The sequence below is a fragment of the Papaver somniferum genome, chromosome 3 (assembly GCF_003573695.1).
Source record: "Papaver somniferum cultivar HN1 chromosome 3, ASM357369v1, whole genome shotgun sequence".
In the NCBI taxonomy this organism is placed as follows: Eukaryota; Viridiplantae; Streptophyta; class Magnoliopsida; order Ranunculales; family Papaveraceae; genus Papaver; species Papaver somniferum.
Genome location: NC_039360.1, coordinates 59,422,162 through 59,449,879, shown reverse-complemented (window position 1 = coordinate 59,449,879; position 27,718 = coordinate 59,422,162). Strand labels below are relative to the sequence as shown.

Sequence of the window (27,718 nt, the reverse complement as noted above, 5' to 3'; positions counted from 1 at the left end):
GGTTTCCCTGTTTCTCTAATTGCATACCTTGTTTCCTCAACATGTTTGACAACTGTGTTTGAAGTATGTCAATATACTTTTAGCTAGATTATCAATTTTGATTATTTTCCAATGCAGAGTGTTATATGAAAAAATGTAGGTTACTGGTTGCTAACAGCGGCCTTAGAGGTGTCAATGGTAGATAGGGGTTTGGAAATTTTATTGTTCTTCTTTTTGGTCACTCGCGGTCAGTCAATGGAGTATGTTCTCCTTTGTTTGGTCACTTTTAAAACAAAAAAATTCCCATAAATTTTGAAGCATGAACTCTGAGAACTGAGGATAAAGAAATTGCAAAGATCATTTCAGTACCCATGGAGAAGTTACAGGACTTATAGTACTGTTCTTATAAAGAGCACCACAGTAAATAGTAAAGAAACAATCCCGGTAATGGAAACAAAATCTAAACAAGGAAATGGCAAGCAAATATTCTAAATGATCTAAAAGCTAAAAGCTCCCCCTGGCTTGTTCTCCTACATGTAAAGTCCTTTGCCTTCTTAAAGTCTGGGTGTGTCACCTTCATACGGCGTTCTCTCAAGGCAAGCAAACCAGCCTCGGTACAGATAGCCTTGATATCAGCTCCAGAGAACTCATCCTTAGTCATCACAAACTCTTCTAAGTCAACATCATCCTTGAAGTATGACTCTGGAAAATGCGTCTCCTTGTTTTTGTGTCAGGAAGAGGGAATTCAATCTTCCTATCTATTCGCGCAGGATCAAGACTTTCAATTCTGTTTGTTGCAAGAATAACCTTAACATCTCCTCTTGAATCAAAACCATCCAACTGGTTCAGCAATTCTAGCATAGTCCTCTGAGTCTCACGTTCACCTCCTGAATGCGCATCATACCTTTTGGTACCAACTGCATCAATTTCATCAATGAAGACAATGGAAGGTGAAAGGTCATCAGAAACCCTGAAAAGTTCCCTGACTAATTTTGGACCTTCCCCCAAGTACTTCTGGATCAATTCCTCCAAGTTGAGGCACTGGCAGCTTTACAGGCTATAAAATGGGTTAGATAAAACTGTTGGTGAGTACTTGACAGAGACGTGGTAGTAGTGGTAGTATTTGGAAGGTGACTGAGCCCGGACTTGTGTTGTGAGATCAAACAAAATTTGCTGGCACGACACATATGTTGGACATAGAACTAATAATGTAACTGAGAAGAAGATACTTAGCTCAAACCGATGTTGCTGGAGATGCACAGAAAATGTAGAGGCACGTATACGATACGCTGTCCTAAAGGCAATATCGCCTGCTACTCCGCTGAGATGCTATAGCAGTTGGCGAGTCACCTCCAGGATACAATTACTGATAGTACCCCTCAATGTAGCATACAAAGAGAGTACCCTTAGAACTTGGCAGTGTTAGCAAAAGCTAAAAACAGAGAAACTAGAAATAAAAACTTATTTTCTGAAAGCAGAGGGAGAGCAGAAGAAGAGATGTTTCTCTGTTGTATGTTCAATGAGCTCAAGACTCCTCCCTTATATAGTGTTTAAGACGTTACAAACGAGAGGAAAAATGCATGCAACAAAACCATGCGTATGACAGAAATACTGGTAATGTTTGGTTGAAAACAGTGTTGCCTTTGTCAGGCTTAGAGCAGTGTGTTGGCTTCATGCGTATGACAGAAATACTAGTAATGTTTGGTTGAAAACAGTGTTGCCTTTGTCAGGCTTAGAGCAGTGTGTTGTTAAGAAGCCAAGCCAAACACGTACGGACAAGAAAGCCAAAACAAATATGTACAGACAAGAAAGCCAGGACAAAACATGTGCAGACAAAGAAGAAGATTCTTCTACATGTGTGTAAAACACGTACCAAAAGTTTTAGCAAAAAGATAGGATCTAATGAACCCGAACCCGAACCCGACCGACCGGACGGACGGCGGCGGCGTGCTTCTGTGCGAAGCACCGCGCGTACGGGAAAGGCAACCTTGCCCTAGTCTAGACCTTCCCCCCTCACGCAAAAGTCTAATGACACAAGGTCCATGCCCTTTTAGCCAATTCTATGGTATTTAAGTCTAAAACTCTTTAGATTTTAGTCTATGTGGGACTATTGTTTTATCTATTCAAATGAAAAAACAAGTAGTGGGCAATAGGTCTAGAGATCAAAACATAGTCCATGCAAATTTGGTATAACAAAGCCGTTTTTTCTAACAATCCCCCACATGAATGATAAAACATATCGACGAAATCCGAGAAAACATAATACATCAATATTAGGCTAAGGTGTCCCAGAGATTGAACCTTAACTTAGTGAGAGGTTACCGGAACTGCTTGTTGTTACGGTGAACACAATGTCTTGAACCGCCAACAGTGAGTGCAATTCAGAAATAACAACCACACTTTGATGTCTCAAAGAAAAAGAAAGCTGCCAAGCTCTTGCCGTTGTGCCCGTTTTGGCCGTGGGCTAAATCCCGGACTTAATGAATGTCTCTAGAGAAAAAGCTCAAATTCTCATAGGAAGCGGCCCCACTTCCAACATCCACATAGGTGAGTCCATTAAGAGTGTCCTGCCACACTCCGCTTTAAGCGAAGTCATGGAACTCATTAAGATCTTGATAGATCATCCTAAAACATGCAGGCAGCACTATCATACGGTTACATCATAGGGAGGGACAAAGATAATGCTCTCTTGACATCACCAAAAATTATTTATCTCATTGAACCTTATTCTTGGATCTCCATTCACAAGGTTGAGTGTCCTTCATGGCGATTTATTCTATGAGCTTGAGTCCCATCCCCTTCGATGTGGATCTAACTACCTCTCTAGATAACCCTTTCGTCAAAGGATCTGCAATATTCTCTTTAGACCTCACAAAGTCTATAGAGATGATACCAGTAGAGAGTAGTTGTTTCACTGTCTTGTGTCTTCTTTGAAGATGTATAGATTTTCCGTTGTATACACTATTCTTTGCGCATCCAATAGCAGCTTGACTGTCACAGTGGATTGCGATCGAAGACACAGGCTTGGGCCAGAGTGGAATTCCTCCCAGGAAACCTCGTACCCATCCAGCTTTCTCCAAGGCTATAAACTCAGACTCCATGGTGGATCGAGAAATACATGTCTGTTTGGAAGACTTCCATGACACAGACGCACACCAAGTGTGAAGATGTACCCACTAGTGGATTTGCACTCATCTGAGTCTGATATCCAGTTAGCATCACAGTACCCTTCTAGCACAGCAGGATACTTCCCAAAACTTAAGCAATAGTTTGAAGTTCCTCTCAGGTACCTTAGAACTCTGTAGAGAGCATTCCAGTGATCCTGCCCAGGGTTGCAAGTGTGCCTGCTTAATCTACTCACAGTGTAGGAATATCAGGTCTTGTACAGTTCATTAAATACATAAGACTGCCAATAACAGAATACTCAAGTTGATAAGTACCCTCACCCTTGTTCTTTTTCAATTTACAATTGGGATCATAAGGAGTAGTTGCAGGTTTAGCATTTTCATGATTAAATCTCTTAAGAACAGTTTCAACATAATGAGATTGACTAAGACTATATCCATCAGACATCTTTCTGATTTTCATCCCTAAGATAACATCAGCAGGGACTAAGTCTTTCATGTCAAAGTTTTCGTTAAGCATGCTTTTAGTGGTATTAATACTATCAAGGTTACTACCTAATATGAGCATATCATCAACATATAGGCACCAATAACATGAGAATCATCCATAGATTTAATGTAAACACATTTATCAGATTCATTAACCTTGAAGCCATTAGATATCATTACATGATTAAATTTTCAGGCCACTGTTTAGGTGCTTGTTTTAACCATACAAAGATTTTTTCACTTTGCATACTTGTCTTCATAACCTTTCACAACAAAACCTTTAGGTTGGTCCATATAAATTTCTTCATTCAATTCACCATTATAAAAAGCCAGTTTTAAACATCCATCTGATGTATATGAAATCATAATAGAAGCAATAACAATCAGCATCCGGATAGAAGTGATTCTTGTGACCGGTGAATAGGTATCAAAGAAATCTAATCCTTCATGTTGTCTGTACCCCTTAGATACCAACCTAGCTTTGTGTTTTACTATAGTTCCATCTGTTCTAAGTTTCCTTTTGAAGACCCACTTGCAACCTATGGTTTTACTACCAGGAGGTAAGTCTACAAGGTCCCAAGTTTCATTTTGTTGAATGGAATCCCACTCATTAATTGAAGCTTCTTCCCAGAAGGGAGCTTCCGGAGAGGTCAAAGCTTCCTTATAAGTTTGGGGTTCAGTCTCTACCGTAAGAGTCACAAAATCTGGACCATAACTTTTCTCGGTTCTGACCCTCTTACTTCTTCTAGGTTCGGTTTCAGCATCTAGAGACGGGGGTTGACTAGTCGAAGGAACATCTGAGAGATCATCGCGGACCCTTTTATGAGGTCCAGACCCTAAAGGGAAAATGTGTTCGAAAAACACTGCATCTCTGGATTCCATTATGGTGTTCTCACCAATTACCATGAACATATAAGCATTAGAGTGCTCAGGATATCCTAGGAAAACACAATCTATAGTTTTAGGTCCTATTTTGATTTTCTTGGAACGAGGAGTGGCCACCTTGGCCAAACACCCCCACACTTTAAAGTATGCATAGGACGGTTGTCTTCCTTTCCATAACTCATATGGAGTTTTGTCGGATTTCTTAAATGGAACTCGGTTCAAGATATAACATGCAGAGAGAATTTCTTCCCCCCACAGGTTCGAAGGTAGCCCTGAACTAGCTAACATAGCGTTCACCATATCTATGAGTGTTCGGTTTCCTTTCAGCTACTCCATTCGACTCAGGTGAAGAAGGTGCAGTAGTTTCATGAATGATGCCATTAAGTTTGCAGAATTCTCCTATAGGTATCACATATTCACCGCCTCGGTCTGACCTAAGAGTTTTAATAGTAACACCTCTTTGGTTTTCTACTTCAAGTTTATATAATTTGAAAGCGTCTAAGGCTTCATCTTTACTTCTAAGAAGATAAACCTGACAGTATCTTGAGTGATCATCTATAAAAGTGATGTACCATTTTTTACCTCCTCTAGTTGGTGTTGATTTCAAATCTCCCAAATCCGAGTGGATTAATTCTAGGGGAGTTGTACTACGTTCAACCCTTTTGTTGAAGGGTTTTCTGCATATTTAGATTCAACACAAATTTCACATTTATGACCTCTCAAGTTTATTTTAGGAATGCATCCTAATTTAGCAAGTCTTTCAATGGATTTGAAATTAACATGTCCTAGTCTATCATGCCAAACATGTGAGGAGTCACAAACATAAGCAGAAGAAGATGCATTGTCATTCAAGTTCAAAGAAAGTACACTAAGCTTAATCATGTTTTCAGTGACATATCCTTTTCCTACGAAGTCACCCCTTAGAGATTACAACTTGTTAGACTCAGCTACAAATTTAAAACCTTTCCCAAGTAAGATGGTTTCTGAGATAAGATTCTTGCATATGTCCGGGACGTGATACACGTCATTCAATGCGAGAGTTTTTCCTGAAGTGAGCTTCAATTCAACCTTGCCTTTTCCTACCACTTTAGAGGTAGAAGAGTTTCCCATAAACAATTTCTCATCGTCTCCTACTTTGTTATAGAGAGAAAGCATTTCTGAACTTACAGACATGCCTGGTGGCTCCAGAATCAAGCCACCAGTCTCTCACATTGGTCACATTAGAGACAAGGTTGACTTCAGACACCATGCCAGTAAAATATCCAGAATCATCTACTACGTTTGCCTTATTTTTCTGTTTAGGATCATTTTTGGTCTTTTTAGGTGCCCTAGTCTTTGGCCATATGACCAGTTTTCCCACAGTTATAGCAGTCGCCTTTGATGGTGTTTTTGGAGACACCACCCTTTGGCTTAAGATGGTTACCTTTGGAGTTACGTTGTTTTACGTTTACCATTTTTGCTGGATTCTCCGTGCCTTTTCTTTGACGCAGCATTATCGTCCAGGACATGAGCTTTGTTGGACATGTCTTTGCTCAGCATCAGGCTTTTGTCCTTGCAGCACAGAAGTTCCTCCACCTGGATCTTTTTCCCAGCTCCACCATGGTGATTTCGCGATTCTTGTGTCGCAGCCTCCTCTTGTACTCGTTCCATGAGGGTGGTAGCTTTTCAATTACTGCAGATACTTGTAGAGATTCATCAATATGCATTCCTTCAGCAAGAATTTCGTTGATGAGTAGCTGGAGTTCGACGAATTGTTCTACAACAGGCTTTTCATCAGTCATCTTATATTCCAGGAACCTAGCTACCAAGAACTTCTTGCTTCCAGCAGCCTCTGCAAGATATTTTTCTTCTAGGGCTTCCCATAAATCAAAAGCAGTAAAATTCTCTTTTGCATTATAAAAGTCGTACAAGGAGTCATCCAGACAGTTAAGAATGTGGTTTTTGCACATGTAATTCTTCCTAGTCCACCTATCCAGTCTATCTTCATAGCCACGGTCATGAAGCCTTCTTGAGGGTCTTTCTAAGGCAACTTCATCTAGCCTTTGGTCTTTTAAGAAGAATAACATTTTGGACTGCCATCGTTTAAAGTCTTTGCCACTAAACTTTGGGGGTTTGTCTACAGTACTTTCCCATGTTGTTACAAAAATATAGTAAAGAGGATATTGCCTTTAGATTGTTGGAATAGAACTAATAATGTAACTGAGAAGAAGATACTTAGCTCAAACCGATGTTGAGAGATGCACAGAAAATGTAGAGGCACGTACGATACGCTGTCCTAAAGGCAATATCGCCTGCTACTCCGCTGAGATGCTATAGCAGTTGGCGAGTCACCTCCAGGATACAACTACTGATAGTACCCCTCAATGTAGCATACAAAGAGAGTACCCTTAGAACTTGGCAGTGTTAGCAAAAGCTAAAACAGAGAAACTAGAAATAAAAACTTATTTTCTGAAAGCAGAGGGAGAGCAGAAGAAGAGATGTTTCTCTGTTGTTGTTCAATGAGCTCAAGACTCCTCCCTTATATAGTGTTTAAGACGTTACAAACGAGAGGAAAAATGCATGCAACAAAACCATGCGTATGACAGAAATACTGGTAATGTTTGGTTGAAAACAGTGTTGCCTTTGTCAGGCTTAGAGCAGTGTGTGGCTTCATGGTATGACAGAAATACGTAAGTTTGGTTGAAAACAGTGTTGCCTTTGTCAGGCTTAGAGCAGTGTGTTGTTAAGAAGCCAAGCCAAAACGTACGGACAAGAAAGCCAAAACAAATATGTACAGACAAGAAAGCCAGGACAAAACATGTGCAGACAAAGAAGAAGATTCTTCTACATGTGTGTAAAACACGTACCAAAAGTTTTAGCAAAAAGATAGGATCTAATGAACCCACACCCGAAACCCGACCGACCGGACGGACGGCGGCGTGCGTGCTTCTGTGCGAAGCACCGCGCGTACGGGAAAGGCAACCTTGCCCTAGTCTAGCCTTCCCCCCTCACAAAAGTCTAATGACCAAGGGCCATGCCCTTTTAGCCAATTCTATGGTATTTAAGTCTAAAACTCTTTAGATTTTAGTCTATGTGGGACTATTGTTTTATCTATTCAAATGAAAAAACAAGTAGTGGGCAATAGGTCTAGAGATCAAAACATAGTCCATGCAAATTTGGTATAACAAAGCCGTTTTTTCTAACAATCCCCCACATGAATGATAAAACATATCGACGAAATCCGAGAAAACATAATACATCAATATTAGGCTAAGGTGTCCCAGAGATTGAACCTTAACTTAGTGAGAGGTTACCGGAACTGCTTGTTGTTACGGTGAACACAATGTCTTGAACCGCCAACAGTGAGTGCAATTCAGAAATAACAACCACACTTTGATGTCTCAAAGAAAAAGAAAGCTGCCAAGCTCTTGCCGTTGTGCCCGTTTTGGCCGTGGGCTAAATCCCGGACTTAATGAATGTCTCTAGAGAAAAAGCTCAAATTCTCATAGGAAGCGGCCCCACTTCCAACATCCACATAGGTGAGTCCATTAAGAGTGTCCTGCCACACTCCGCTTTAAGCAAAGTCATGGAACTCATTAAGATCTTGACAGATCATCCTAAAACATGCAGGCAGCACTATCATACGGTTACCATAGGGAGGGACAAAGATATGCTCTCTTGACATCACCAAAAATTAGTTATCTCATTGAACCTTATTCTTGGAGCTCCATTCACAAGGTTGAGTGTCCTTCATGGCGATTTATTCTATGAGCTTGAGTCCCATCCCCTTCGATGTGGATCTAACTACCTCTCTAGATAACCCTTTCGTCAAAGGATCTGCAATATTCTCTTTAGACCTCACAAAGTCTATAGAGATGATACCAGTAGAGAGTAGTTGTTTCACTGTCTTGTGTCTTCTTTGAAGATGTATAGATTTTCCGTTGTATACACTATTCTTTGCGCATCCAATAGCAGCTTGACTGTCACAGTGGATTGCGATCGAAGACACAGGCTTGGGCCAGAGTGGAATTCCTCCCAGGAAACCTCGTACCCATCCAGCTTTCTCCAAGGCTATAAACTCAGACTCCATGGTGGATCGAGAAATACATGTCTGTTTGGAAGACTTCCATGACACAGACGCACCACCAAGTGTGAAGATGTACCCACTAGTGGATTTGCACTCATCTGAGTCTGATATCCAGTTAGCATCACAGTACCCTTCTAGCACAGCAGGATACTTCCCAAAACTTAAGCAATAGTTTGAAGTTCCTCTCAGGTACCTTAGAACTCTGTAGAGAGCATTCCAGTGATCCTGCCCAGGGTTGCAAGTGTACCTGCTTAATCTACTCACAGTGTAGGCAATATCAGGTCTTGTACAGTTCATTAAATACATAAGACTGCCAATAACACGAGAATACTCAAGTTGATAAATACCCTCACCCTTGTTCTTTTTCAATTTACAATTGGGATCATAAGGAGTAGTTGCAGGTTTAGCATTTTCATGATTAAATCTCTTAAGAACAGTTTCAACATAATGAGATTGACTAAGACTATATCCATCAGACATCTTTCTGATTTTCATCCCTAAGATTACATCAGCAGGGCCTAAGTCTTTCATGTCAAAGTTTTCGTTAAGCATGCTTTTAGTGGTATTAATACTATCAAGGTTACTACCTAATATGAGCATATCATCAACATATAGGCACACAATAACATGAGAATCATCCACAGATTTAATGTAAACACATTTATCAGATTCATTAACCTTGAAGCCATTAGATATCATTACATGATTAAATTTTTCATGCCACTGTTTAGGTGCTTGTTTTAAACCATACAAAGATTTTTTCAGTTTGCATACTTTGTCTTCATAACCTTTCACAACAAAACCTTCAGGTTGGTCCATATAAATTTCTTCATTCAATTCACCATATAAAAAAGCAGTTTTAACATCCATCTGATGTATATGCAAATCATAAATAGAAGCAATAGCAATCAGCATCCGGATAGAAGTGATTCTTGTGACCGGTGAATAGGTATCAAAGAAATCTAATCCTTCCTGTTGTCTGTACCCCTTAGCTACCAACCTAGCTTTGTGTTTTTCTATAGTTCCATCTGTTCTAAGTTTCCTTTTGAAGACCCACTTGCAACCTATGGTTTTACTACCAGGAGGTAAGTCTACAAGGTCCCAAGTTTCATTTTGTTGAATGGAATCCCACTCATTAATTGAAGCTTCTTCCCAGAAGGGAGCTTCCGGAGAGGTCAAAGCTTCCTTATAAGTTTGGGGTTCAGTCTCTACCGTAAGAGTCACAAAATCTGGACCATAACTTTTCTCGGTTCTGACCCTCTTACTTCTTCTAGGTTCGGTTTCAGCATCTAGAGACGGGGGTTGACTAGTCGAAGGAACATCTGAGAGATCATCGCGGACCCTTTTATGAGGTCCAGACCCTAAAGGGAAAATGTGTTCGAAAAACACTGCATCTCTGGATTCCATTATGGTGTTCTCACCAATTACCATGAACCTATAAGCACTAGAGTGCTCAGGATATCCTAGGAAAACACAATCTATAGTTTTAGGTCCTATTTTGGTTTTCTTGGAACGAGGAGTGGCCACCTTGGCCAAACACCCCCACACTTTAAAGTATGCATAGGACGGTTGTCTTCCTTTCCATAACTCATATGGAGTTTTGTCGGATTTCTTAAATGGAACTCGGTTCAAGATATAGCATGCAGAGAGAATTGCTTCCCCCACAGGTTCGAAGGTAGCCCTGAACTAGCTAACATAGCGTTCACCATATCTATGAGTGTTCGGTTTTTCCTTTCAGCTACTCCATTCGACTCAGGTGAAGAAGGTGCAGTAGTTTCATGAATGATGCCATTAAGTTTGCAGAATTCTCCTATAGGTATCACATACTCACCGCCTCGGTCTGACCTAAGAGTTTTAATAGTAACACCTCTTTGGTTTTCTACTTCAAGTTTATATAATTTGAAAGCGTCTAAGGCTTCATCTTTACTTCTAAGAAGATAAACCTGACAGTATCTTGAGTGATCATCTATAAAAGTGATGTACCATTTTTTACCTCCTCTAGTTGGCGTTGATTTCAAATCTCCCAAATCCGAGTGGATTAATTCTAGGGGAGTTGTACTACGTTCAACCCTTTTGTTGAAGGGTTTTTGCATATTTAGATTCAACACAAATTTCACATTTATACCTATCAATGTTTATTTTAGGAATGCATCCTAATTTAGCAAGTCTTTCAATGGATTTGAAATTAACATGTCCTAGTCTATCATGCCAAACATGTGAGGAGTCACAAACATAAGCAGAAGAAGATGCATTGTCATTCAAGTTCAAAGAAAGTACACTAAGCTTAATCATTTTCAGTGACATATCCTTTTCCTACGAAGTCACCACCCTTAGAGATTACAACTTGTTAGACTCAGCTACAAATTTAAAACCTTTCCCAAGTAAGATGGTTTCTGAGATAAGATTCTTGCATATGTCCGGGACGTGATACACGTCATTCAATGCGAGAGTTTTTCCTGAAGTGAGCTTCAATTCAACCTTGCCTTTTCCTACCACTTTAGAGGTAGAAGAGTTTCCCATAAACAATTTCTCATCGTCTCCTACTTTGTTATAGGAGTAGAAAGCATTTCTGAACTTACAGACATGCCTGGTGGCTCCAGAATCAAGCCACCAGTCTCTCACATTGGTCACATTAGAGACAAGGTTGACTTCAGACACCATGCCAGTAAAATATCCAGAATCATCTACTACGTTTGCTTTATTTTTCTGTTTAGGATCATTTTTGGTCTTTTTAGGTGCCCTAAGTCTTTGGCCATATGACCAGTTTTCCCACAGTTATAGCAGTCGCCTTTGATGGTGTTTTTGGAGACACCACCCTTTGGCTTAAGATGGTTACCTTTGGAGTTACGTTGTTTGTTACGTTTACCATTTTTGCTGGATTCTCCGTGCCTTTTCTTTGACGCAGCATTGTCGTCCAGGACATGAGCTTTGTTGGACATGTCTTTGCTCAGCATCAGGCTTTTGTCCTTGCAGCACAGAAGTTCCTCCACCTGGATCTTTTTCCCAGCTCCACCATGGTGATTTCGCGATTTTGTGTCGCAGCCTCCTCTTGTACTCGTTCCATGAGGGTGGTAGCTTTTCAATTACTGCAGATACTTGTAGAGATTCATCAATATGCATTCCTTCAGCAAGAATTTCGTTGATGAGTAGCTGGAGTTCGACGAATTGTTCTACAACAGGCTTTTCATCAGTCATCTTATATTCCAGGAACCTAGCTACCAGAACTTCTTGCTTCCAGCAGCCTCTGCAAGATATTTTTCTTCTAGGGCTTCCCATAAATCAAAAGCAGTAAAATTCTCTTTTGCATTATAAAAGTCGTACAAGGAGTCATCCAGACAGTTAAGAATGGTTTTTGCACATGTAATTTCTTCCTAGTCCACCTATCCAGTCTATCTTCATAGCCACGGTCATGAAGCCTTCTTGAGGGTCTTTCTAAGGCAACTTCATCTAGCCTTTGGTCTTTTAAGAAGAATAACATTTTGGACTGCCATCGTTTAAAGTCTTTGCCACTAAACTTTGGGGGTTTGTCTACAGTACTCTTTCCCATGTTGTTACAAAAAATATAGTAAAGAGGATATTGCCTTTAGATTGTTGGAATAGAACTAATAATGTAACTGAGAAGAAGATACTTAGCTCAAACCGATGTTGCTGGAGATGCACAGAAAATGTAGAGGCACGTATACGATACGCTGTCCTAAAGGCAATATCGCCTGCTACTCCGCTGAGATGCTATAGCAGTTGGCGAGTCACCTCCAGGATACAATTACTGATAGTACCCCTCAATGTAGCATACAAAGAGAGTACCCTTAGAACTTGGCAGTGTTAGCAAAAGCTAAAAACAGAGGGAGAGCAGAAGAAGAGATGTTTCTCTGTTGTATGTTCAATGAGCTCAAGACTCCTCCCTTATATAGTGTTTAAGACGTTACAAACGAGAGGAAAAATGCATGCAACAAAACCATGCGTATGACAGAAATACTGGTAATGTTTGGTTGAAAACAGTGTTGCCTTTGTCAGGCTTAGAGAAGTGTGTTGGCTTCATGCGTATGACAGAAACAAATGTGGTTGAAAACAGTGTTGCCTGTCAGGCTTAGAGCAGTGTGTTGTTAAGAATCCAAGCCAAACGTACGGACAAGAAAGCCAAACAAATATGTACAGACAAGAAAGCCAGGACAAAACATGTGCAGACAAAGAAGAAGATTCTTCTACATGTGTGTAAAACACGTACCAAAAGTTTAGCAAAAAGATAGGATCTAATGAACCCGAACCCGAACCCGACCGACCGGACGGACGGCGGCGGCGTGCTTCTGTGCGAAGCACCGCGCGTACGGGAAAGGCAACCTTGCCCTAGTCGGACCTTCCCCCCTCACGCAAAAGTCTAATGACACAAGGTCCATGCCCTTTAGCCAATTCTATGGTATTTAAGTCTAAAACTCTTTAGATTTTAGTCTATGTGGGACTATTGTTTATCTATTCAAAAAAAAAAACAAGTAGTGGGCAATAGGTCTAGAGATAAAAACATAGTCCATGCAAATTTGGTATAACAAAGCCGTTTTTCTAACAATCCCCACATGATGATAAAACATATCGACGAAATCGAGAAAACATAATACTCAATATTAGGCTAAGGTGTCCCAGAGATTGAACCTTAACTTAGTGAGAGGTTACCGGAACTGCTTGTTGTTACGGTGAACACAATGTCTTGAACCGCCAACAGTGAGTGCAATTCAGAAATAACAACCACACTTTGATGTCTCAAAGAAAAAGAAAGCTGCCAAGCTCTTGCCGTTGTGCCCGTTTTGGCCGTGGGCTAAATCCCGGACTTAATGAATGTCTCTAGAGAAAAAGCTCAAATTCTCATAGGAAGCGGCCCCACTTCCAACATCCACATAGGTGAGTCCATTAAGAGTGTCCTGCCACACTCCGCTTTAAGCAAAGTCATGGAACTCATTAAGATCTTGACAGATCATCCTAAAACATGCAGGCAGCACTATCATACGGTTACATCATAGGGAGGGACAAAGATAGTGCTCTCTTGACATCACCAAAAATTAGTTATCTCATTGAACCTTATTCTTGGAGCTCCATTCACAAGGTTGAGTGTCCTTCATGGCGATTTATTCTATGAGCTTGAGTCCCATCCCCTTCGATGTGGATCTAACTACCTCTCTAGATAACCCTTTCGTCAAAGGATCTGCAATATTCTCTTTAGACCTCACAAAGTCTATAGAGATGATACCAGTAGAGAGTAGTTGTTTCACTGTCTTGTGTCTTCTTTGAAGATGTATAGATTTTCCGTTGTATACACTATTCTTTGCGCATCCAATAGCAGCTTGACTGTCACAGTGGATTGCGATCGAAGACACAGGCTTGGGCCAGAGTGGAATTCCTCCCAGGAAACCTCGTATCCATTCAGCTTCCTCCCCAGCTTTCTCCAAGGCTATAAACTCAGACTCCATGGTGGATCGAGCAATACATGTCTGTTTGGAAGACTTCCATGACACAGACGCACCACCAAGTGTGAAGATGGACCCACTAGTGGATTTGCACTCATTTGAGTCTGATATCCAGTTAGCATCACAGTACCCTTCTAGCACAGCAGGATACTTCCCAAAACTTAAGCAATAGTTTGAAGTTCCTCTCAGGTACCTTAGAACTCTGTAGAGAGCATTCCAGTGATCCTGCCCAGGGTTGCAAGTGTACCTGCTTAATCTACTCACAGTGTAGGCAATATTAGGTCTTGTACAGTTCATTAAATACATAAGACTGCCAATAACACGAGAATACTCAAGTTGATAAATACCCTCACCCTTGTTCTTTTTCAATTTACAATTGGGATCATAAGGAGTAGTTGCAGGTTTAGCATTTTCATGATTAAATCTCTTAAGAACAGTTTCAACATAATGAGATTGACTAAGACTATATCCATCAGACATCTTTCTGATTTTCATCCCTAAGATTACATCAGCAGGGACTAAGTCTTTCATGTCAAAGTTTTCGTTAAGCATGCTTTTAGTGGTATTAATACTATCAAGGTTACTACCTAATATAAGCATATCATCAACATATAGGCACACAATAACATGAGAATCATCCACAGATTTAATGTAAACACATTTATCAGATTCATTAACCTTGAAGCCATTAGATATCATTACATGATTAAATTTTTCATGCCACTGTTTAGGTGCTTGTTTTAAACCATACAAAGATTTTTTCAGTTTGCATACTTTTGGCCAATAGAACGAAAGGATTACTTGACAAACTGATTTCTGCTTCTTATCAAATAGACAGGTGACTGTAGCATTTTGGTGGCTCATGACCTCATTTACGCAATTAATCATAAGAAATCAAAAATTGGGTTTAGGGTGTTGAAACTGATATGTCGAAAGCTTTGAGTCGGTTGGGATTTTGTAATGATTGGTGTGAACTAATAACTCAATATATATCAACTATTCAATTACTTCCATTGATGTGTTGTTAAATGGGAATGCAGGGGAGTCTTTTAAACCTATAAGAGGATTAACACAGGGGATTCACTGTCCCCCTATCTTTTCCTTATTTGTATGTTATGTACCTAGATGTACATAACAGGATTGGATAGATAACTTGAGGTAAACCTCTCTTAATCCCAGAGGATCAAGCCTACTGGTTCATAAGGAACACAGCCTAATCGATAAACTCGATATTTGGATTATGAATTGATTGAGAATTTCATTACAGACTCTCACTCTTTATAGCTAGGCGTCCCTAACTAGATCTAACGATCACTAAGCTACACAGATGGTTACATCCCAACCATCCATTACAACTATCATTAACTAATAATCATTTTTAATTAACTACTAACAACAATTAATATTAAATACTAACTACCACCCTGATTACGATAAGGGCCACTCTACTCTCTTGTGCAGGTACATGACATTCCCTACTCCTTGGGAACATCCTTGTCCTCAAGGATGTGAACGGGGTTGTCAGGACTCTCCTCTCTTGTGCAGGTACATGTTGGTAAGTATCCGAGGCCGCAGCTTCCAAAATAGCGAGTGAAGGAGATGATAGTCGCGAGAACATGCCTACTGTCTGCAAAACACACAGCAAGGAAATGCCAAGGTAGGAGTTCTTTCTGTAAAGTCCACACATTGACCTGAACCTGGTTGTGCTGAGTTGTCCATGGTAAACTGCAGGCCCAGAATCATCGACACCTCCAGCTGGATAAGTACTCGTAGCAACACCCCCATTCATATCAGCGTTGGCCTTAGGTGAGATTGACTGGTGTAGCATCTCCATTCCATGTATAATTACCAGAAACTGACAGGGAGTAGACCCCTTAACCGGAGACATCTGTGGTAGCAACAGTAAGAGCAGTGATGGACTAGTGTAGATTGTAGATGAAAATCTACTAACGGTGTTGTGCTTGTAAAGGGTCATCAAGTGAACCAAGCTAATAACTTTGATAAGCAAATGTACATCTGGTTCTGGTGCACCGCCAATTCCCTTTTGCCTTGTCATTTGTAGTAGTATCGAAATAGATTGCTCTGGCATTTCATTAACCAGCTGACTAGCATCATACCTTTCTCCAGTTATAACAAACTCAAGCACATGCAAGACTCCAAGGAACAGAATTAAATGGTACCTAAACTCCGAAATCATCTCAGGAGCATATTCGCCAGCACAAGCATCCGTGAAATTCAACCCATTACTCACAAGCAAACAAGAAGTAAGGTGGAATTTGGAAATATGTCTATCATAAACACACCACCACTCAATAGGTTCAATTTCTTTACCACGATCAAAGATGAGGCGAATATACTCAGCAGTAGGTAAACTGGCACATATTGAAGCAATACGAATTATGTATTTGAAGAAGTATACCTTGGTGAAATTCTGATTTCTTGCGTTGCATTCTTGAAGTAGGCATTCTTGCAGCTTACCACCTACACCAGTCTCACCCAAGATAGTTGGAGTATTGAACGGAAGTGGCTGTGAATATTGCGTGCTAAGAATAAAAACCGAATAGCAACCGTAACACATAAAATGTTCTTGCATTACGCCCCTCATCCACAATTCACCCCATGTGTGTCCTGTATCAAATAACAAACCATATTGAAACTGCAAAAGAGTATCAGCTGCGCCACCTTTCCGACTCCACGCTACACTCGCATTGGATTACACAAAATTTCATTTCTAGCAACCAGTGTAACAATCAGTTTCCACTCCGCAACAAATTCAGTACCAATAACACAGGAAAACACAATGAATGGTTTAGCTGAAAAGTCTGAGTGGTATCCAAACCAAAGAAACGATAGAAAAATCCAATGCGCATAAGAAGAATGACTAGCTGAACTGGCAAGAATCATTTGCAAAGATACCTGTCTAGCGATTGCACAAGTTCTAGCAATCTGGTCAATCCAATAACAATGCTGCGTGTGAAATATTAGCACAAGAGGAGAGTGAATATCAAGTTGCAAATACAAGAATCTCTGGTGAAGTATGAACATAATTAACTCGGAGAAACGATCAAAACTCTCTATATAAATCCGGAGAACAACAAATGATTCCAGAAATTGAACTGCAAGCTCATAAAGCGAACCATACTTTAGCTGTAACAGAAAACATACTTTTCTCCACATCCGAACCACTTGAAGACACCACATAAAAACATCACCAATATCACCAATTCTGAATACTAACAAGATATACTTCATAGAGAATGTATGTAATCGAAACCCATGTATAAAAAACAGCTTATAAACAATATCTATTTGGATCATTGTATCAAGCAGCTGTGTACTAGAAACACCCTATTCATGAATCAACTCTAGAACAGAAACTCTATAATATCCATCCAAAAATTTAAAGCACACATCAATTTGAGACACAAGTTCAGAATATTTAGTAAAACAAGAAGTCCTTAAACTGAGCTCTATCTCTTTTCCTCGATCAAATAATGAACGTGTATCATTAAAAAGAAGAGTAACATAGTCCTTACAATTCAATTTGCTATTAATAACGATCAAATACTTTGAGCTTGCAAGGTTTTCACAGCTAATCTCGATAGTAATTACTCTAGCAAACAAGAGTAGTAACAAAAATCTATTCCTCTCAGGCCTGTGAACAAACATCTTCTTCGCACCCAGAAATGCAAAACCAGTAACACAGAAACGAGGAAATGAATGTAGAAACCAAAATCTGAGTTATACCCCAGGCTAAGAAGCAATTGACGAAGTAATTTCTCATAAGTAAGTGATGAGATCACAGTACACTTACCTCGATCAAATAAGGAGCGAGTGGCATTAAGGAGAGAAGAAGAACAAGCCACGCAGTTTAATTTGATGTAGAAAATGGACAATAACTCCTTGAAGTATTCATGATTTTCGAACTTCTCCTCAAACTTGTTGAAGTAAAATTCTAGGGCAGAATCTGTCACCTCACCAATTTTGATTTGATTCAACCCAGAGAAGCCATTGGTCTCTAATTTTGAATGTTCTTCAAATTGTAGCCTCACACCATGAAGCGAATCAACATCTTCTTTCTCGATGAAGAAAAATGGAGGGATCAATTCGAAATTGAGAGAATCTTTTTCGTCATCAACACCAGTTGCAATTGATGTTGTTATCTCAGATGAAAAAACAGTGAAATCTCCAATTGAGTTAGTAGGAATTGGAACTTTATTGGAATCTTCATTTATAGAACCAGGAACTGGTGGAGAATTTGGAGACGAAACTGCTGACATTGGAAGACGACCCAGTATTTGATTCAGAGTTTCCTGGATCGAACTCAAATTGATCTTGATATCTTTTATATGATTTTCTAACACTGATAATCGTCCACCCTGAAGTTGTTGCTGAGCAGAAACCTCCTGTAGTGTTGGATCACCTCTTCCCATCATGAATCAGGTATGCAGGATCGTGAATCTGATACCAATTGTTATGTACCTAGATGGACATAACAGGATTGGATAGATAACTTGAGGTAAACCTCTCTTAATCCCAGAGGATCAAGCCTACTGGTTCATAAGGAACACAGCCTAATCGATAAACTCGATATTTGGATTATGAATTGATTGAGAATTTCATTACAGACTCTCACTCTTTATAGCTAGGTTTCCCTAATTAGATCTAACGATCACTAAGCTACACAGATGGTTACATCCCAACCATCCATTACAACTATCATTAACTAATAATCATTTTTAATTAACTACTAACAACAATTAATATTAAATACTAACTACCACCCTGATTACGATAAAGGCCACTCTCCTCTCTTGTGCAGGTACATGACATCGTTTGAAGTTTTTCCTAGATTTTTAATAGCTAAGAAAAGATCGAAAGAAATCCAGGGTATAAAAATAAGTAGAAACAACTCTCCGATCCCTCATCTGTTTTTCTCATATGATTGTCTCATTTTCACTAAGGTAAATTTGCAAATTTGCAAAAATTCGTTAGATGCCTTGCATGAATTCAGTTTGGTGTTTGGACAAATGGTCAATTTTGGAAAATCATGTATGTTTTGTTGGAAAAACAACTCATCCAAAACTTAAAAGAATGATGTCTAAGTTGTTAAAATTTAAGAAAATTAACATCAAGGATTCCTTTTTGGGTGCACCTCTTTTTATTGATAAATTGTAACTCAAAACCTTCGATTTCATTGTCGGTAAAATCAAAGAAAGAATAAAATGTTAGAAGAGTAAAATTCTTAGCCAACCAAGTAAATTGGTTATCAATAAATCAGTACTTTCTAGCCTTGCTATTTACCAAATGGGATGTTTTAACCTCCCCAAAAAAATTACAACTAAAGTAAACTCCATACAAAGAGATTTCTAGTGGGCAAAGAAGTCAATTCAAAGTGTCATTACATTAAATTTTGGAAATTTATGTGTAAATCTATAATAACGGGGGGCTTAGGTTTTAAAGATACTGAAAATATGTGTTAGAGCATAGCTCGGTCGACCTCGCATGCGTTGCTATCTCAAGCATGTTTGTCAATGTTAGTTTTCAAAACTATAAGTCTTGATTTCGAGCCTACATAGCTAAGTCTCGGACTAGGATAGAAAAGTGTAGTTGAGCTCAAGGACTTCATGGCGATTCATCATACAACGACGAAGATCTATACAAGGAACCGTGGAACTTCATAAACAAAAAGGTATGTGGATACTTGAACTTATCTATCACTCAAAAGTCTATCTATTCTATCTCCTACTTCTTATGAGACAAAAGTCGTATGCTATATAGACTAGATCATACACATTTGACATTTCGAGCTGAGCATTCATTGCTTATCTTTTATCTCGAAATCGTGTGTTGGTAAAGCGTTTCGCTTTGATCAAGTTTATCTTCACCTAGTGACGAAAGTCATGAAAAGTTTCAATCACTTTGAGAATTGCTCTGACGTGAATCGGTATGTGAATAACGGCTACATAGCGTCATCTGAGAATGTCTCAATGATTGAAATGAGAGTTTAGATTACATAACCGTGTATTCCTTGAACCGAAGTTTTCAAACTTTATTGATCAAGAGAAATCGGGAGGATTGTGGAATTGGCTTGCCAAGTCCGCAACCCAGTCCGCAGACTCAGTCCGCGAACTGTCGGAAGTTTTCGACCGAGAATTTCTGCTGGATTTTCCAAAACTAGTTTGTGTGCTAAGTACGCGAACTGGCGGAAGTTCTCTTTCCGATAATTTCTGCTGAGTTTGGAAAACTCAACCGATTAACTTAAGTTCGCGAACTTGTTTGTGAACTTAAGAGGTTATGATCTAAAGATGTGCTCTGAACATGAAACATTAAATTACTAAGGAATGCTTTATGCAAACCGTGGCTGTAATATTCATGAGCCGATTCAATCGAATCGAATCATATTTGTTTCAATTGTGTCTTGTGTAGTTACATAAGACCTCATAGCAATTGAACAACTCTTTAACTAGTTCATTTGAGTCAATTGAACTATTTATGGTGAAGAAGAACAAGTTTGATATGAAATGCTCATATGGTTAACCTTTTTTGTTACTATGTTGAACCAACATACGCGTACACGTTTGGGCATGGTTTTCAAAAACCCAGTAAACATCTACCCAAGTGTGTGTGACAAGTTAAGTTTTCGATCTAACGGTTGAGAAATATTAGCTTGAATCTAAATCAGGTTTTCATCTAACGGTGAATAAGGATTGCTTTGTACCTAAGGCAAAACCCTGATTTGAAGGCTATATAAAGGAGACATCTAGCATTATGAAAAACTAATCCCCACACGTGTGTGTGCTACTAGTGCGCCCGCTAGAGTCGATATCCATTAACGTTTGATTTTCTTCTCTAAAATCAGGTTAACGACTAAGAGACTTCATTGGGATTGTGAAGCCAGACCGATACTACTTTTATCGTAGTTGTGTGATATGATCTTGCATCCTCTATCGATTGATTGGCTTGAGATCGTGAAATTTCTCTAATAGGAAAGATAAATAAGTCACAAACATCTTCGTCTCACTATTTGTGATTCCTCGACAAACCGCTTGTGTAGTCATGAAGGATCGTAGAGAGGTGATTGATTAATCTAGGATGTTCTTCGGGATTATAAGACTGGATTATCAATTGGTTCCTGTTCACCTTGATTTAATATCTTAAGACGGAACAAAACCTAGGATTTATCTGTGGGAGACAGATTTATCCTTTGATAGACTTTTCTGTGTGAGACAGATCTGTTTATTATCAAGTCTGTGATTTTGGGTTGCAGCAACTCTTGGTTGTGGGTGAGATCAACTAAGGGAATCAAGCGCGTAGTATCCTGTTGGAATCAGAGGCGTAAGAGTACAACTGTACCTTGGATCGGTGGGAGACTGATTGGGGTTCAACTATAGTTCAGTCCGAAGTTATCTTGGAGTAGGCTAGTGTCTGTAGCGGCTTAATACAGTGTGTATTCAATCTGGACTAGGTCCCGGGGTTTTTCTGCATTTGCAGTTTCCTCGTTAACAAAATTTCTGGTGTCTGTGTTATTTCTTTTCTGCATTATATATAATTGAAATAATATAGGTTGTGCGTTAAGATCATCAACTTCTCTAATCCAACTTTTGGTTGTTGATTGTAGTTGATTGATCCTTGGATATTGGTATTTGGTACCGTCCAAGTTATCTCTCTTTGATAAAGACTCGCAGATTTCTATTTGCTTGAGTAAAGATCAAATCGAGAGATTGAGATATAAACTCTTTGATATATCTTTTTATTGATTGAGTCTGACTGTCTAGTTGATTCTCATAAAAATTATATTGGAGTTTATCCATACAGATTGCTAAGCGAAATATTGGGTGGTGTTGTTATACCCCCGCTTTTTCAATTGGTATCAGAGCAGGCAAACACGTTAAAGACCTTATAAGTCTGTGTTTGTAGCAATCTGATTATGGACGAGTCTATCTCTAATAACGTACCAGTTCAGAAATTACCAGATGATTCTAAAAGCTTGGATTCACCTGAGAGAACTGTCACATCTAAGTCAATATCAAACATTCTCTTGATGTAAAAACTGTTGATTGGGAAACTCTCCTAGAAGAACAGTTGGATGAACTTTCTGATGAAGGTGATTCAGATATTGATAGAGATGTTGATGAGGAAGTCTCAGAGTATGTTAATTTTTGGATTCATGGAAATGAAGAAGATTACAACTTCTCATGTCTCACCTCTTCTGATTCCTCTCTGTCGAGAAAACAAGAAATTGAGAAGATGTTACGCAGGTGTTTATTTTTCGAATCGTTCTACGAATCGATCCTCAAGGATTCTGAGGAAAACCTACGTATGAAGTCACTTGAATGTGATAATCTTTATCAAAAGTACTTTTTGTTGGAAGAAAACTTGCATCTGAAGCAAGGTTTAACTCCCAGCAAACAAGTTTTGACGACAGAGAAAGCGCTCGAGAAAAACGCCTTGAGGCTGATTTAGCTGCTGCTCTTGATAAAATCAAGATGTTGGAAGATGACTTGAAAAAGTTCAATACTAGTTCAAGCAAATTAACCACTATGCTAGGAGCAAGTAAAAATCATCGTGATACACGAGGATTGGGCTATAAGGGAATAATGCTCCAAGTACTAGCAAAGAGGTAAAATTTGTCAAGGCTAGTGATTCTTCTCAACAAAAGGTTTCCACTGATGGCAAAAGTGAAATACCTTCTCCGGCAGTTAAGGTTCAAAAGAGCAAAGTATATCAACCTCCAAAACCAGCACACATGATCGGGTAAGAACGTTCCTTATTTGTCATTATTGTGAAACAAAGGTCACCTGGAAAGGAGATGTCGTTTCGTATAAGGAATGAAAACTTCATGATATTCTTGTTTGGGTCAAAGAAGTTGTTAAACCAAGATCATATGTTAAGACACTCTTCATTAGGTTGTAACGTCCAACCTTTAGGCAAAGGAATCAGTGCTTGATAACCTAGATTTTCCTATAAACGTCATACGAAGCCTTTTCACAATCGTAATGGTTATCAAAAGGATAACTTCGTAAAGACGAAGACAAGATGATGCTCCCAATTGGAGAAAGACTAACTTGCAAAAGAATAGTCAATCCAATTCTCTTCCAAAATCTTGAAGAGAGTAATGGGAAGAAGGTTCGGTCGTTCCTAAACGCACTCAAAGTGGATACCAAAGAAAGTCAATGATGTTTGAGTGTGAAAAGGAATGATCTCCAGAAACTCCATGACTATGGAAAAGCAGTATCCATGATGTTGGAACTTAAAAGTTTTTGGAAATGGATTGGATGTGAAAGGTTCTAAAAGTGATATCTTTCATGATAATCCAAAGGTCACTTGTGGTGAGCAAGACTTTGTTCACCCCAACGCAACTTGATTGTGTTGGAAGTGCATCGTCACCAAGGAATGTCCTGCTTTGTATACGGTGAGGGAAGCACAAGAATTGGGGCACACAGATTATGTTCGTTAAGGCGGTAGAATTCGATTGGATTCATCTAAAAAGATATGTCTATAAACTTGAGCAAGATTTGTACTTTTATTTGCTTAGAATACTTATAATAATCTTGCTTATCGTTCATTTCTACCTAACGTGATCTGTGTTTAAGGTTCTTAAATGCTTAGGTTTGAAAATAATAGTTCGGGATGTTTGGACTACATGGTACACATACCAAGTATGCATAACAGCATTCAATATCAAAATCCAGGGGTTTAAGTTCGCAAACCCGTATGCATACTTGACGTCGATATTCGGTAAACTTGTTTTGGTCGTAACTTCTTCGTCTGAACTCGGATTTACCTCATTCTTTTTGCATTCTCTTCCTTATTGAATTCCCTTCAATATGGAGATGAGAACTGTTGAATTTGGATGAGTTAACATTGGTATTTGTCCCGTCTCTTGTTTTTTAGTGTTTGCTCCGTTTCGTTGCACTTGTTCTATTCTCTTGGACTTGGGCACTGGGATTCTTGGAGAAATCCTATTCTAAGCTATTTTGTGGCTGTTACAAGAGTGATGTTGGTGAATCACAAAGAAGGAAGTTCGAGAATGGGTAGTAGTTCACATTGCTATATATTCTTGAGTGTTCACAATCATCTCATGTGAACTATGGTGCATAGTCGTCAATGACTTTGTATGTTCTTCTTTGTTAAGGAAATCTTTTTATACGCTTTTGGTAACCACTCTTGGTATAAATCCGTGCGAAAAAGATTGATTCTACCTTCTAAGGGCAAAGATTGTTATTGCAGTATTAATTTATGATTTTGTGATATTGCAATTGTTTATGGGATATGTATTGTTTGCGTCCGTGAACTTGAAGGTCCCATATGTTGTCAAAAGTAAAGTCGTTCATAAATTGGTTTCGTATTGATGAAAGGACGAATGGACTTTTGAAAATACAAAAGTTATGCCTATGCAGTCATTTATTTGATGGAAAATAGGATAAAATTTTGTTTGACAAGGATAAAGTCTATTATGTCGTTATGCAAATAGTGATGGAAAATAGAATAGATCCTTGTATGTATCCAGGTATTGATCTTCATTGATCCATTTTGTTATTTTACCGTGAAGGCTCCTATGTGTCTTATGTTGAGCACGATACAACTAAGTGATTACTATTGTGATTGCTTGTTGGTTGTTCCGTAAGATTTATGGAGCATTTTGAACTAAATTAATCATCTTGATTGGTTATTTAGTTATTTGCTCCGACAGTTTTCTTTTGTCGAGCAAAATTATTTGACAATTAAATTGATTGCTTCGGTGATTAGTTTGGTTGTGTATTCCAATTAGATTAATTATAGGTTCTCTTGTAATTAATCTAGTTGAGTTTTTCATATATTCCACAAGTTCTTGTATTGAGTATATGAACATCTATACTAATCATATTCTATTGGTTGATGTAGTCGTATATTCCGTAAGATTTTCCTTATGTTGAGTATTTGGACGGTTAAGTTAGTCATCTCCATATGATTGACTTAGTCGTAGCTCCGTGAGTTTACTTATGTTGAGCACCTTCAATTAAATTTATCACTTTTGTGGTTTGATTTAGTCGTGTATTCCAATTGAATTAATCATGGGTTTATTTGTGGTTAATTTGGTTGAGTTTTGGATATAGAAAATCATTCTCATGGTTTTTGGTGTCCAAATTAAAAAATCCTTCTTTTCTTTCGAAATTAAGGTCACTCTTGTTGTTCTCTCGTGAATGACATCAAATGGGGGAGAGTTCTTTTGAACTTGTGCTTAATGGTAATATCTTGCGGGGTGTGCGGCTGTGGAATTTTATAGGGGTTATCTTGTATCTTAAAACTCCTTGATGAATGCATTTAGCTTCGGCTTTATGATTGCATCTAAATTAAGTTGGTATGTATTTTTCTTTTAGTCTATGAAATGTCTCTTGTGGAAATTTCATTATGATCCGGTTCTTGTACCTTTGCCAATTTTATTGACAAAAAGGGGGAGAAATAATGTAGTTCACACTACAAATACATATGGATTTCAGATCATTGTGTAAGGGGGAGTGGTTTCCATGATCGAGATGGAGTATTGACTAAGGGGGAGTGATACATATCACCATAGTATTATTATTAAAGTCGTGATACAATTGGACTTTGATATTATATAATAATACTATGACATTGTATAATAATGATCGAGAATCTCGATTTCTCTCATTGTTATAGCTACGGATCTTCAACAACGGTGATGCTAAACTTACAACCTTTGGGATCATTGGAGTACTTGGAAGGACGAAGATTTCAGGGAACGTTGAAGATTAGACTATGGAATAGGAGCCACTAAAGTTTATCTTTTTTGTATTCCATATGTATTAATAGTTTTTCACTAAAATTGACAAAGGGGGAGATTGTTAGAGCATAGCTCGGTCGACCTCGCATGCGTTGCTATCTCAAGCAAGTTTGTCAATGTTAGTGATCAAAACTATGAGTCTTGATTTCTATCCTACATATCTAAGTCTCGAACTAGGATAGAAAAGTGTAGTTGAGCTCAAGGACTTCATGGCGATTCATCATACAACGACGAAGATCTATACAAGGAACCGTGGAACTTCATCAACAAAAAGGTATGTGGAGACTTGAACTTATCTATCACTCAAAAGTCTATCTATTATATCTCCTACTTCTTATGAGACAAAATTCGTATGCTATATACACTAGATCATATACATTTGACATTTCGAGCTGAGCATTCATTGCTTATCTTTTATCTCGAAATCGTGTGTTGGTAAAGCGTTTCGCTTTACTCAAGTTTATCTTCACCTAGTGACGAAAGTCATGAAAAGTTTCAATCACTTTGAGAATTGCTCTGACGTGAATCGGTCTGTGAATAACGGCTACATAACGTCCTCAGAGAATGTCTCAGTGATTGAAATGAGAGTTTAGATTACATAACCATGTATTCCTTGAACCGAAGTTTTCAAACTTTGTTGATCAAGAGAAATAGTGAGGATTGTGGAATTGGCTTGCCAAGTCCAATAACCCAGTCCGCAGACTCAGTCCGCGAACTGTCGGAAGTTCTCGACCGAGAATCTCTGCTGGATTTTCCAAAACTCGTTTGTGTGCTAAGTCCGCGAACTGGCGGAAGTTCTCTTTCCGAGAATTTATGCTGAGTTTGGAAAACTCAACCTATTAACTTAAGTCCGCGAACTTGTTTGTGAACTTAAGAGGTTATGATCTAAAGATGTGCTCTGAACATGAAACATTAAATTACTAAGGAATGCTTTATGCAAAACGTGGCTATAATGTTCATGAGCCAATTCAATCGAATGGAATCATCTTTGTTTCAATTGTGTCTTTTGTAGTTACATAAGATCTCATAACAATTGAACAACTCTTTAACTAGTTCATTTGAGTCAGTTGAACTAGTTATGGTGAAGAAGAACAAGGTTGATATGAAATGCTCATATGGTTAACCTTTTTGGTTACTATGTTGAACCAACATACACGTACACGTTTGGGCATGGTTTTCAAAAACCCAGTAAACGTCTACCCAAGGGTGTGTGACAAGCTAAGTTTTCGATCTAACAGTTGAGAAATATTAGCTTGAATCTAAATCAGGTTTTCATCTAACGGTGAATAAGGATTTCTTTGTACCTAAGGCAAAACTCTGATTTGAAGGCTATATAAAGGAGACATCTAGCATTGTGCAAAACTAATCCCCACACGTCTGTGTGCTAGTAGTGCGCCCGCTAGAGTCAATCTCCATTAACCTTTGATTTTCTTCTCTAAAATCAGGCTAACGACTTAAAGACTTCATTGGGATTATGAAGCCAGACTGATACTACTTTTATCGTAGTTGTGTGATCTTATATTGCATCTTCTATCATACGAGTACAATCGATTGATTGACTTGATATCGTGAGAGTTCTCCCATAGGCAAGATAAAGAAGTCACAAACATCTTCGTCTCACTGTTTGTGATTCCTCGACAAACCGCCTGTGTAGTCAGGAAGGATTGTAGAGAGGTGATTGATTAATATAGGCTGTTCTTCGGGAATATAAGACTGGATTATCAATTGGTTCCTGTTCACCTTGATTTTACTTAAGACGGAACAAAATCTAGGGTTTATCTGTGGGAGACAGATTTATCCTTTGATAGACTTTTCTGTGTGCAGATCTGTTTATTATCAAGTATGTGATTTTGGGTTGCAGAAACTCTTGGTTGTGGGTGAGATCAGCTAAGGGAATCAAGTGCGTAGTATCCTGCTGGGATCAGAGGCTTAG

At 38.8% G+C, this 27,718-nt stretch overlaps 1 protein-coding gene across 1 annotated transcript; it reads right to left on the bottom strand.

The window, feature by feature from the left end:
• Positions 1–15,211: 15,211 nt before the first annotated feature.
• On the bottom strand, positions 15,212–18,600 carry LOC113356261. The gene is made up of 2 exons (XM_026599351.1): positions 17,812–18,600; positions 15,212–16,625 (listed from the first exon to the last, which is right to left on the bottom strand). Exons 1-2 carry the CDS (start codon positions 18,431–18,433, stop codon positions 15,403–15,405), a joined length of 1,845 nt encoding a protein of 614 aa, XP_026455136.1. The 5' UTR covers positions 18,434–18,600; the 3' UTR covers positions 15,212–15,402.
• Positions 18,601–27,718: the final 9,118 nt, after the last annotated feature.